Source organism: Equus asinus, chromosome 6 (assembly GCF_041296235.1).
Source record: "Equus asinus isolate D_3611 breed Donkey chromosome 6, EquAss-T2T_v2, whole genome shotgun sequence".
Classification (NCBI taxonomy): Eukaryota; Metazoa; Chordata; class Mammalia; order Perissodactyla; family Equidae; genus Equus; species Equus asinus.
In genome coordinates this window covers 53,710,431-53,724,618 of record NC_091795.1, presented here as the reverse complement: position 1 = coordinate 53,724,618, position 14,188 = coordinate 53,710,431, and the positions used below count along the sequence as shown (strand labels likewise).

The following is a 14,188-nucleotide window of genomic DNA, read 5'->3' as shown; positions in this document are numbered from 1 at the left end:
CCTTTTCTAACTTTAACATACCCAAAGTAATGTCTTCTACTGAACTAGATTCTTCTCCAAGGTAGGTTAAAAAAAAAACAACAGTTGTGAACATAATAAATAGAACTTGCATTTGAGAAAGCATACATAGCAATATAATCTTCAAATTCCAGATTAATGTAACTAAAAGGATATACACTTTTAACTGTGTAAGTAGTGATAAGTTAATGTCCATCTATCTCCTGGCTCACCTCAGCTGTGCTCTCAATATTGCGAGATAAGTAACTCTTCCAAGTACTGCTTTCACTTGCTTAGAAGTAGAAAGCCTCTCCCAACCATGGTCTTTTCAAACCATCATGACTCCCTCCATTCTTGGTCTGCTAACCCCCATTCCCACCCCTACCTCCTCTCTTAGTGGTAGAGTAGCTCATTCAACTGCCCATGGAAAACCCCCCTCCAAATGTACTCTCTGTCCCTTGTCACCAACTCTGTCACAACTATTCATTAATTATCCCGTTACTGTGGTATCCTTAACTTATTTTCTGCTAGTTTTTTCTCCTTAATATATTTACTTGCTCAAGCAAATCTCATCTGAAAAAAAAAAAACATCATCATGATAACTCTTCCTTGACTTCAAACTCCAGTCACTGCTATCCTTTTCCTTTCTACCCGCTCACCCACTCTAAAACCCAACACAACCTAGCTTCTGCCACTACATGAAACCTATTCATATCTAACCTGATCCCTTGGCAACACTCAGCACTGTTAACTATTCCCTCCTTAAGCCTCTCTTAATTTGCCTTCAGAGACAACTGTCTAGATTTTCCTCTTACTTCTCTGGTCAATCGTCTTCTTCCAAGTCCCTCTTTATTTACCAGTCTTTTAAATGTCAGTATGCCCTGAAGCTTCTGTCACTGGCTTTTGCTCTTCACCCGACACATGCAGGTAGCAGAAAGTCTATTCATACTCATAGTGCTAAATCCCATGCCTACTGTGACGTCCACATACATCTCCGTTCTAAGTCTCACACTCAAGTTCCACACCAATTTACTACTACCTACTAAATATCTCCTCTTGATATTTCACACACAATATGTCTCAAAATAATTTCTCTTCTACTGCTCCATTCATGACCTCTTCTCTACCTTGGTTATCTGAGCCAGGAACTTGGAAAGCATCATCCGCTCCTCTCTCCCTCTCATCTCTCACTTCTAATTAGTCACAAAATCCTGTCAATTCTACTCATAAATGTCTCTAGATTTTCCTTCACTCTACCCCCAGAGATACTTAGGAGCAGAAATGAGATTTTGGGCACTACCTAAATTTCCAGTCTCGTTTCTTGACATTCCTTGATATGCTGTCTGGACAAATAGCCCACAATGATACCTAATTTATACCAGCACTTAACTGATAATATGGGTCTTCCCACAGACTGAATATACACATAATTAACATCAGTCAAAAGATGAAAGCAAACTCTTCCAATTATTTTGTATTCTCCCTTTATACTTCAGTTCAGTACTTGTTAGCGAAGTTTACACAGTTGCTGTTTACTGCTTTACACGAAAAAAAATTAGAGAATTAATGTGTTACCTCTGAAAAACACTTCAGCACCAAGAAAAATCATTTACAAATGCACCCTGATTCAGAAAATCAGAAACGTTTCTGGGTGACTAATAAGTATTTTAGGCAAAACTCTAATAACTAGAGTCGGTTTATACCAGGTTAATTCCCTGTCCATCCCACCAAGACGAATGTATCTAACAACACACCACATCACCTTGCATTCTTCAACTGTAAATCTTCAGGCAACAATATTCTAAGTTGGAAATCTCTGCCCTGTGGAAAATATTGAAAGGGTTCACTCAAATTTTCATCTTTCATTTAATATTAAGAGATGTTAAGCATAGAATAACATAGAAAAGGCAATGTTTTCCTTTATTTTCTAAAAGGTATCAACTTTACCCAAATCTTTATACTTGTTAAAATATAGGCAACAGAATATTGCATCTGAGGGAAAATAACTCAAAAATGTGTGTCAGAAATTTCGTAATTATTGGGAAATCAAAAGACTAAGATAGAACTTTGTTTTTAAAAAGAAAGTCACATAAACACAAGAAACACTAAGAAACAGCTAATGTAGACAAAAAAAAAGAAATTTAAATGCTATTTCTTAAGAAATAAATTTATGAAAAAGGATATTCTTTAAAATTACTTTGAATATGGAAGGAAAAAATCAGTGTAAAATAAGAATACATAATACATTACAGGCTTTCAATTTTCTAATTTATAATAAAATGAAAATATATTTAGTTACACAATCTAAATATAGAGAAATATTTTCATAAATCAGAGTATATCTAATTCTCCCACACTCACTGACCTTTAATAAATAAAATCGCTAACATATAAAATTACTTATTCTAGATATTCACTAGCTATACATTTGAATATACCAACTTTTACTCAAAAGTCTTTCTAAGGAAAGAAAGACTATTCTGAGAAATATATTCAGTTTTACTTTCTCGAGAAAGTGAATGGATAAGCAGCTTAAACTTTGTACCTTAAATAGTATAATACACATGAAATCTGAGCAAAAGCAAGCAGAAAAAGACAAACAGAAATATAATCTTTTACTCCAACAGTATAAAATAAAAGAGGGTAATAAAATCCTTGAAAAACAATTACCACGAGAATTTTAGCAGTCTCCCTCAAAGCAGTTTCAAAAATAGAGGAACACAATTAAATGTACCCCATAACCTTTACTTTCATGGTAATATTACAGTTCTGACTTTCATTACATTTAAATGTCCTTTAAAAAAATGAAACAAAATGTACTACTGACCTTTTCAAAAGGTCAAGTAACAATAATTCACTATTTCATTAAAGCACTAAAAGGTATTATGTAGTAACTTTAACCTAACTTTATAGACATCCCACACATAGGTGTAAGAACAATCTGGAATTCAAAATTTACATGAAAAATAGTAAAACTACTCTACTGATCTGTTATCTGAAAGGATAAAATTCCAAAGTCCCTTATTTGCAAAATCCAGTCATTTTGAAAGGTCAAATGTCATGTCACATGCCATAATACTTTTCCGACTCAAGAAAATGTCCCAAATTAGCTTATTTTATTAAAGCATATAAAAAATGTTAATTGCTCTCAAGAAGATTTTCTAGACTTACAGGGAACAAAAGTACTGACAATTGCCTAAATCTGAATCTCTCCAAACATCCTCCCAAAAAACTATATAGATCAATATTAAGAACAAATAAAACCACAAAAATCCCACATCTTCAGCAAAAATCAGAAGCCGGAGAACACAATAAACTTCAAACCTATAGGAAGAAAAATATAAACCACTTCCCAGTGGTTTCCACTCTGGGGCTCTCACAGCAAGTTCTTTTAGAGAGCTGGGGGGGGGGGGGGGGTTTCAGAAAAAAACGCATGAAAGAGAAAAGAGGGGATTGCACTAAGTACAAAAATAATAAAGAGTTCCAGTAAATCAGAGCACTGATTACAGAGAGGGGATTTAAAATGAACACAAAAGGCAAGGACCTCATCTTGGAAAAGAAATGTAAGAGTAGATGAAAGTAAAAAGGCAGGTAGAGACATCCTTTGGAAACTGGGTGTTAGGAGGAAAAAGAAGAGGGGTAAACTTATATAACAAAATAAAAACACTTCAGCCCTCCCTCAGCACTACCAAAAAACACATCCATTAAATAACCTGCACTTTGCTTCAACAACAGAAGAGGGTATTCTTGAACTGGGAATTTTACAAACTATTGCGAACAGCCAAACTGTTCACTAACACAGATATTGTCTTCATCAATGCCAAGCTACTATGAGACAAAATCAGAATAACAGAATCAAAACATTTCAGGTGATGACAATTTCCCCTGCAAACAAAAACCACAAGGCATAAACAAATTACAATATTGAATCATATATATTATTAAATGAACATTTGCACCCAGATTCAGAAATTCAAAAAGAACAGAAATCATTAAAAAAATTAAGAACAAAATAATATTAAAATGGGAGAACAAATTAATAGCTGCTCAGCGAAGAACAGAGTAAAATAAAACTTTCATAAGAGTCAAAGAAAAAAGCAAGAACATTAGCAAATGAGAAAAAAATTAAAGACCATCAGAGAAAAACAGTTGATGTAGAAAACAAGCAAAGAAAATCCAATATACAAAGAACTGGAAACCTTGAAAAGGAAATCAAAATAGTAGAAAAGAATATTTAACATTATAATCCAAGTATATTTTCTGAAAATTCACATACTGAAGAAGACAACTGGACATATGAGAAAGGCTACTCCTAACAACTCACTCTGAGATATATCTTAATATACAGACTTTAAAAATAAGGAAAATTTTCATAGCTTCTAAGAAAAAGGTCAAATAACTTATATGGGAAACAGAATAAGATTGGCATCAGATTTCTCAAAGCAAGATTTTTTTTTAAAAAAAAAAGCAACAATGGAATAGAACTTTTAAGGAAGTGAAAGGGAAGTTCTCCTAGCCATGATGGAATAATAGGCACAGGATTTTCCTTCCCACATTAACTAAAAAACTGGACAAATATATGAAATAATGATTTCCAGACCTCAAACAAAAGGCAATACAGGGCAGTGATCCTTGAAAGAAGGGAAATAAATGAAAAAAATCTTTATAATTGTCCAGTTTTACTGCCTGGAGAATCTTCAGGCTGCAGGGCAAGGATGGAGGACCAAATAGAGCCCAACATTCTCCCGATTTGAGAAAAGACAGGGCTAAGTTAGGGAAGGCCAAGGCAAGTAGAATTCACAAGGTACAGTACCAAAGAGGACAGAAATATATGGAGAAGAGAAAACTACACAGAGAGTAAACCTAGAGAACTTCAGAGGATTCCTCAAAAGGAGTTGTCAGCTGAGTACTGATTGCTGCATGGATGTGAGAAACCCACCCAGAGCTGGGGAACCATGAGAATGAAGTATGCAAAACAATCTTGGAGCTCATACAAGGCTGGGCGTACTCATGTTCTGACCAGCCAGAGTGGAAAACCTTCTACATAAGAGCCATCAAATTCTCGGAAGAGTATTTGCCGAAATGGTAGGGCCAAATTAGTCTAGGCTAAAGTCTGTTCTGTTTCTGCCTAACAAAGCTTAAAAGGAAACCTTGGAAAGATCAAACTGTTTCCAAGTAATTTAACTGCAGCTTAGAACAAATCTCAGGAACATTTAAGAGAATAAAATATATTTAGCTGCAACAAGTAGAATGCACAATGTCTGGCACCCAATCATATACCAGGTTTGCAGAGAAGTAGGAAAATAATCTTCCATAATAAAGAGAAAAATAAAAAGAAATAAATACAAAAATGGCAGATGACAGAAGTGCTTAAAAATTTTTAACAGTTATAACTATATGTCATACGTTCAAGAAGGTAGAGAAAAGCATGAGTATGCTAAATAGACACAGGAAAGATACAAAGACTCAAAGTGATGAAAAATACAATGTCTGGGAAGAAAAATATGTTAGATGGTATTAACAGCAGATTAAACATTGAAAAAGAAAATATTAGTGTACCTGAAACATAGAAATAGAACATCCAAAATAAAACAGAGAAAGAAACTGAAAAAAAGAAATGAACAGACCATCATTGAAGTATGGAACAACCTAAAGTGGCCCAATATGCATGTATTTGGAGTCCCCAGTACAGGTGAGAGAGAGAGGGGAATAAAAAAATTTTTGAAGAAATGATAGCTGGAGTTTTTCCCAAATTAAATGAAAATATATACCCACATATATACCACATATATACCCACAGATCCAAAAGCTCCACAAACTGTACAGAGGAAAAATATTAAGACAACTATGCCAAGGTACATCATAATCAAATTGACAAAACCAATGATAAAAATAAAAATCTTAAAAACAGTCAAAGAGAAAGAATACACTACTTACAAAGGAACAAAGATAAGAAAAAGTAGACATTTCTGATAGGAAACAATGTAAGAGAGTGAAGCAACATATTTCTTTTTTTTTTTTTCCGAGGAACATTAGCCCTGAGCTAACATCTGCCAATCCTCCTCTTTTTGCTGAGGAAGGCTGGCCCTGAGCTAACATCCGTGCCCATCTTCCTCTGCTTTATGTGTGGGATGCCTACCACAGCATGGCTTGCCACACGGTGCCATGTCCCCACCCAGGATCCAAATCAGCGAACCCGGGGCCGCAGAACTGGAATGGGCACACTTAACCACTGCACCACCAGGCTGGCCCCCTGAAGCAACATTTTTAAAGTGCTAAAGAAGAGAAAAGTCAACCTAGAATTTTATACCCAGTTTAAGTATTTCCAAAGGCCAAATAAACAATTTTTCAGACATAAAAGAGCTGAAAAAATTCATCAGCAGCAGACACACACTACAAGAAATGTTAAAAGAAGAACTTCAGGAAGAAAGTAAATAAAATAAGGTGAAAATCTGGATCTACAACAAAGAATACCAGAAACAGCAAATCTAGAGGTAAATATAAAAGACTTTTTCTTATTTTTAAATCTCTTTAAAGGATAATTGTGCCAAAGTCAGAACAATCTGAGCAACAAATAATGTAGTATTGGATTATAACCCAAATATAAAATAAATATACATGAAAATATACTCACATAAATGATAGAATTAAGAAATGGGGGAGTTAAACCAATCTCCCATACAGAAAAATTCCAGATAAATGCTCCTTAAAGGAGGAGGAGCATTAACTCCCCACTAATTAATGGGGGCTGCTCACAGTAACTTCCTTCCAAAGAGCATACCATGGAAAGCCGGAAAAAAGAGTAACTTTACAGTAGATAAACAAGAAACACTACCTCAGCCCAGTGATCAAGGTCAACATCAACAATCATAAGTCACATTGATCGTGTGTACCCTTGATATGATGTGATGAAATGGTAAACTCTGTGACGATCCTCTCAAAAACCCATACCCCCAGTCTAATCACGAGAAAAACATCAGGCAAATTTCACTAGACTAGGACCCTACAAATATACTTGACTAGTGGTCCTCAATAAAGAGGGTCATTTCATAATCACAAAGGAGTCAAGGTCACCAAAAACAAGGAAAAGCGTCTAAGAAAACATAGCCAAGGGAAGTCTAAAGAGACATGATAATACAGTATCTTGTACGAGATCCTCGAACAGAAAAAAGTTATTAGGTAAAAACTAAGGAAATGTGAATAAAGTGTGGACTTGAAACTAATTACACGTACGAATATTGGTTCATTAACTGCAACAAACCTACTGTACTAATGTAGGATGTTAATAACAGGACAACTGTGTTTGTGTAGGGAAGGGGATGGTATATGGGAATTCTCTGCACCATCTGTTCAAATTTTCTGTAACTCTAAAACTTGTTTTGAAAAAATAAAAGTCTATTAACTATAAAAAGATAATTCTTTAAAAAAATTATTAACAGTGTATTGAGAGGATTATAAGATAAATAGAAATAAAATATATGACAACATTAGAATAAAAGCCAGAAGATGAGAAACAGAAGTATATTCTTCTAAGATTCTTAAACTATAAGGAAAGTGGTATACTAGAAAGCAGATTATGGTAAGTTAAAGATGCTTATTGTAAACTCTAGAGCAAACACTGAAAAGGCAAAAATAATATAACTGATAAATCAATAGTGCATATAAGATGGAATTTTAATATTACTTACCATGACAGGTTTAAGATATATACTATAAACCCTAAAGCAACTACTTAGGAAAAAAAGGGAAAAAAAAAAACAGCTGACAAGCTGACAGAGGAGATAAAATGCAATTATAAAAATGAATTCAATTAATGTAAAATGCAGAGAAACAGGGAAAAGACAAAAAAAAGAACACATGGAACAATTAGAAAATAAACAGCAAGACATTAGATTCAAACCCAACCACATCAATAATCACATTAAATGTAAATGTCTAAACATCCCCAGTAAAAAGCACTTTAAATATAAAGGCACAAAAAAGCATAAAATTAGGAATGGAAAAAGATAAACCATGTCAACACTAATCAAAAGAAAGCTGGAGTCACTATATTAATATCAAAAAAAATACACATTCCAGGGCAAAAATTATTACCAGGAATAAAAAGGGTCATTTCATAATAATAAAGGAGTCAGTTCATCATGAGTACTTAACAATCCTAAAATTTCATGTACTGAATTAAAGAACTTAAAAATGTTTGAAGAAAAAAGTGACAGAAATGAAAGTGGAAACTGAAAAATCAACAACTATAGTTGGCTATTTCAATACTCCCTTCCATTAACAGAACAAGTAGACAGAAAATCAGTGAGGACATAGAAAACTTGAATAGCATTATGAACCAACTTGATCCAACTGACATTTATAGAACACTCCACATAACAGCAGAATGCACATTCTTTTCAAGTACACAGAACATTTATCAAAATAGACCATATACCATATTGTAAGCCACAAAATAAGTTTCAATAGGTTTAAAAGAATTCAAATCATACAGATTATGTTCTGTGACTAAATTATAAATCAATATCAAAAAGATATCTGAAAAATCCTCAAATATTTAGAAAGATATGTCATTCTTCTAAATAATGCATGGGTCAAAGAAGAAATAACAAGTATTTTGAACTGAAAAAAAAAACTAAAATACAACATTCCAAAATTTGTGTGATACAGCTAAAGCAGTGTTTGAAGGCAAATTTATAGCACTAAACATTTATTGTATAAAAGAAGATGTCATTATCAATGACCTAACCTTCCACTGAAAAACCTAGGAAACTTAACATCAGAAATCAATGAAACAGAAAAACAATAATTGAGAAAAATCAACAAAATCAAAAGTAGGTTCTTTAAGAAAATCAATAAAATTTAGAAGCCTCTACCCAGATGCATCAGGAAAAAAAAAGAAAGATGACACAAAATATCAATAACAGGAATGGGGATTTGGAAGCATCTATAAAATATGTCCACAATTTCTTTGATACTTCTACCTTTAAGAGTCATTGCCTCACCTCTCCTTTTGAACACGGACTGGACTTGAGACTTGCTTCTAACAAAGAGAATAAGGCAGAAGTAAATAAGTGTAACTTCAGAAGTGATGGGAAAAAAGGCACTGTGCAGTGTTCTGCTTGATCTCTCTGTTGTATCACTCACTCAGGGGAAGCTAGCTGCCATGTTGTGGTGACAGTCAAGCAACACTATGGAGGTCCACGTGGTGACAAACTGAGGACTCCTATAAAGAACAGTAAAAAACTGAGACCTCCAGCCAATAGCTATTTGAGTGAATGATCTTGGAAGCAAATCTTCCAGTCCTAGTCAAGCCTTTAGATAACTGACATCCTGGCCAACATCTTCATTGCAAGTTCATGAGAAACACTGATCCAGAACCATCCAGTTAAGTTACTTCCGAAGTCCTGATCTACAGAAAGGGTGAGATAAGTTTTTATTGTTTTAAAGTCATTAAGGTTTGGAATAATTAGTTATGCAGTGAAGGATAACCAATATAGAGAGTTTCATTACAGATGCTAAAGATATTAAAAGGATAATAAGAGAATATTATAAATAATTTTTAAGCCAATAAATTCAAAAACCTAGATGAAATGAACCAACTCCTCGAAAGAAACAAGCTACCAAAGCTTACTCAAGAGGAAAGGAATAACCTGATAATAGAGAAAACACCTTCTTTTAATCACACACAGATCACTCACACACACACAAAAAAGGATAAGTTCCACAGAGAATTTTTACAAACAACACTGTCTAGTCACAATGCAATAAAACTTGAAATTAACAAAATTACAAATGAAAAAAGACTTTCCACGAGAAAATTTTTTAAATCTTCTATTAAATAACTCCTGGGTGCAGGGGAACTACAAACTAAAATTATTTAAGTGGTAAAAAAATGATGAAAAAACACTATATGTCAGCATCTACAAGATACTTTTAAAATAGCGATGAGAGGAAAATGCAAAGCCTTAAAAACTTGTGTCAATAAAAATGTGCTTTCAGTGGCCAAATCTAGGACAACTTAAGCATCAAAATAAATGAGGGAAGTAATGATTATAACCCACTAAATAATTTTTAAAATCCATGAGTCCATTCTGATACAAATAAATAAATGAGAAAGGAAAAGCTACTCCTTATAGAATGCCAATTAATAAACAGAAGAAATGATTGGAGTTAGAAAATCATCATTTGGCAACCATCACAGTATTAACTGACTCAAACAATGGAGGCTACAACCAAGGGGTGTGTGTGTGTGTGTGTGTGTGTGTGTGTGTGTGAAAGTTTGATGCCCCAGAATAGCTCCCTAAAAGTACTTATTACAAAAGGAAAATCTGGCAGATGCCACCTTAAAGAGGTGATCAGAGGAAACATTGCCAATAACAAGACTTGCTGACGTCATGTGCCCTGAGACCTGTGTCTGGCAATCTCTGCCAAAATTGCATAATCTGAATTTAGTAATGAGGAAACATCTATCAAACCCAAATTGAGGGACATTCTACATAATAACCAACTTGTACTCTTAAAAAATGTCAAGTTCATGAAAAGCAAAGACTAAGGAACTATTCTAGATTAAAGAGACATGACAACTAAATGTAACTGAGATCTTAGATGGTAGTGGCCTGGGAAGGGGTATAGAATATGTAATTGCAACGTTAACAAAATGTGAACTCCAGATTGGATATTATATCATGATTAAATTCCTGATTTTGATAAATGTACCGAGGTGATGTATGACTGTGTCCTTGTTCTCATGAAATATACACTGAAGTATATATGAATAAAGGGGCCACTATGTCTGCAACTTACTCTCAAACTGTTCAGGAAAATAATTGTGTGCATACACCCACCTGTATACACAGAATAATAAGTCAAATGGCGTGAATGTAAAACGGTGAATCTGGGTAAACAGTATACTCAAATTCTTCATACATACTCACTATTTTTCTAAGTTTGAAATTATATACAAGACAAACATTTTTAGACAAAATCAGCTCCACCAAACAAAACAATGTTAAATAAATTGTTTAGGTTAAGAATTCAATAAGCTGCTTAAGGTAGGTACAAATTAGAATTGTGGCTACACCAAGAGTCATAAGAAAATTTCACCTAATCTCAATTCTGATGGCTACACACATTTTCTAAAAGGCTTTAGTAGACACACACATAATACAAAGTACTTTCCTTAAAGTGCCTAAAATTTGGTATAACACGGTTCCTGATAAAAATGTAATTTAGTAATCTCTCTTCAAATGTGGTCTAAAAGTGACTCATGTTTTCAACTAGGTAATTCAGGATCAGTACTTCCAATTAGGAAGGAAAAGGTGGATTAATTTTATTCCAGAAATAATAATGAATTTTAACCTCTACTTTCTGTGATGATCACAACGAATCTGAATACAAATGAAGAAGTCCAAATGATAGAGTACTTGCAAAGCGCTTTGTAAACTTCAAAACCGTACACGTGTGTTACTATGTGGAACTCCCTCCACAAGAGAGGCCACTTGGAATCAGGAAAGGTAATTAATCCTGCCGTCAAGACTTCCTACAAAATATCGCAACTGGGGGTGCTCAGGTACACACGGTACACACGACTTAGCAGAGAGACAAAACGAGTTTTCTTGCAAAACATTCTTTTTACAGGAAACACGAAAACAATGAGCACGGATCCCCCTGTGAACGGCCACCAAGCTTCGTGGGCATGCAGGGTGTTGGAATCGAGGCAGGCAAAAACTTGCCCCCAAAAAAGAAGTAAAGTTAAACGTGGGTCAGACGCTGAATTTGGAAGGAGGCGCAACTCAGGGAGGGGAGGGGAGGGGAGGGGAGGGGAGGGGGACGGGGGCGTGGCCTCCGCCCCACCCCCTGCTCACGTCGTGCGCGGGCCTCCTCGCGCGCGGACCAGGCGACGACCCCAGCCCAGCCGTGGAGCCGGCGACGAGGGCTGTGTTTCCAGCACCGGCAGCAGCCCGCAAACCTCCAGCCTTCGGGGAGCCCGGACGCGCCACCCTCTCAATCCCCACAGGTCCGGGCCCCGAACCCCTCGGGCCACAGACTTCCAGGGGCGGAGCTGCGCCACGACAGGGAGGCACTACTAGCGGGAGAGCAAGGCCCGGGCGGGTACCTGAGCCGAAATGAATCCTTCATACACGGTTTTCGCTCGGTTCTGGGGCAAAAACAGCGGGAACTGGCGCAACAGGCTCGCTTCCGTCTCCGCCATGGCTCGCGGTCGCCCGAGCTGCAGGGGAGCTCACGGCGGTCCGGGCCCGCACATGCGCAGTCCCGCCTGCGCCCGGGCCGCGGGAGACGGAGCCCCGCGCATTGGCGGGAAAAAGCCTCGAGGCTTCCGCGGGCGGAAAGGAAGGTCTGGTGCTAGTCTGGCCCTGGGCTCAGGCCCAGCCGAAGGACGCGCTTCTCGGGAGGAGGCGGGAGGGAAGATTGTTCTCAGGTTCACAGGTTTGACTGAACAAGATCATTCTAGCCTTGATTGTTCCAAGAACTCTCGTGATGCTTTTCTTTGGTTTGATTGAAAGACTGCTACAATTTTGGTGTTGCATTTCTTCCAGCATAAGATGGTTTTTACAGCCTGGGAGTTATAGTACTTCTTTTACCCTGAACCTGCCTCACCTCCCCTTCATCGCTATAATCAAACTCTTGGCCTGCTCTGCAGAGTCTCCTGTATGCCCTTGGCAAACAGAATATTGTATTATTCTGTACGTGGTAATATTATTATATAATGTATTGTAATCCATTCAGTATGTCATATACAATATAATGCAGTTCTTTGGCTTATCAAATAGTACTGTATTTGAGAGACATGTATATATATATTGATCCAGGCTAAAGTCAACACCAGACTTGGTTCTGGTGCACTGCACTCACAAATATTTAAGGCAAAATGTGAGGAAAGATTGCTGATGGACTTGATGAACTCGTTTGGTTTTTTTTTGACAATCGTCTCTATACGTTTTTTAAATCAGCGATGATAATTACCCATTCCCTTTTATTAAAGGCTGATTAAATAAGGAACTTACTAATATTTGCTACATGATTATTTGGTATTCTAGTTAGTATTCAATCCATTACATTTTTGAGCCCTAGTATTTGCAGAATGTCATTGCAATGTGACAAAAGTTGTGGAAGGATGATTAGGATATACCCCCTCCCATCTTTCCTGCCCTCAAAATGGCATTGGACTTCTTCTGCAGTATTCTGGATGCTTAGGGGAAAACAAGAATGCTGCAGCAGTGTAGGTATACATTTCACTAAAGCAGTGCTTCTTAAAATGTGATCCTAGAATCAGCAGCATCGGCATCACTTGGGAACTTTATAGAAATGCAAATTTTCACACCTCTGTCTTAGACCCAGGGAATTCTAAACTGTGGGTATGAAGCCCAACCGTCTGTGTTTTGACAAGCCATCTAGATGATTATAATGCACACTAAAGTTTGAGAACCACCTCAGGGCATGATACACCACCTACTCAATTATGCGGCTCATTTATTAAGGATGACATGCTATATGTTTTGTGATGGGTATAAAGTGAAGGTTGTACAACAGTGGGATCAACACAAAGAGGAATAGGACATATAGTCGCTGCCCTCAATGACTTTGTAATTTGTCTGAGTTAAGTCCTTTGCCGTTTCCAGTACCTCAAACTTCCCCACCACACACTTTCCCCAAGGAACCTCCAAACTTCCTTCAAAGTCCTTCTCCAATGCTACCTCTTTTTGGAAGTCTTCTTTATTTGCTAAAAATTATTGTTCTCCCTAATCACTTGGTATATTTCTGGTGCATTGCAGATGCTCATTAACTATTTACTAAATTAAATGTTATCCATTAGTCCTGTAGGCAAAGTAAAAAGAAGTGTTACAAGAATTCAGAGGAAGAAAGGACTTTCTCACAAGATATTTATTTGAGTTGGTTTGCCTATATTGTAATAATCAGAGTGTATAGCACATTATAGACTTTATGGGATTTATTTTAATTATAATACAACTAGCATGTGTAAGGCACTTTGACATATTATTTAGTTTTGATGAAGTGCTCTTTAGATAGATATTTTTTATAATGTCCATTTTGTACACAAGGAAACTGAGATTCAGAGATATTAAATAAGTTGCTCAAGAGAATGACTTTCTGACCCATACAATGAGGATTAAATTCAAGTCTTCTAAATTCTAAATTTAATAATCTT

General features: G+C 36.2%; 1 protein-coding gene across 2 annotated transcripts in view; it reads right to left on the bottom strand.

Moving 5' to 3' along the window:
- FANCL (FA complementation group L) overlaps window positions 1-12,342 on the bottom strand; it is a 73,520-nt gene extending 61,178 nt beyond the window's left edge. Inside the window, exons 1-2 of one of the 2 annotated variants that reach the window (XM_014839314.3) lie at window positions 12,116-12,342; window positions 1,760-1,818 (exon numbers count right to left, since the gene is read on the bottom strand). In XM_014839314.3, the coding sequence (XP_014694800.1) occupies window positions 1,760-1,818; window positions 12,116-12,211 (155 nt within the window). In that variant the 5' untranslated portion in view covers window positions 12,212-12,342. The remainder of the gene's footprint in view (window positions 1-1,759; window positions 1,819-12,115) is intronic. The other variant, XM_014839311.3, reaches the window with a different exon arrangement.
- Between the last annotated feature and the right edge of the window lie 1,846 nt (window positions 12,343-14,188).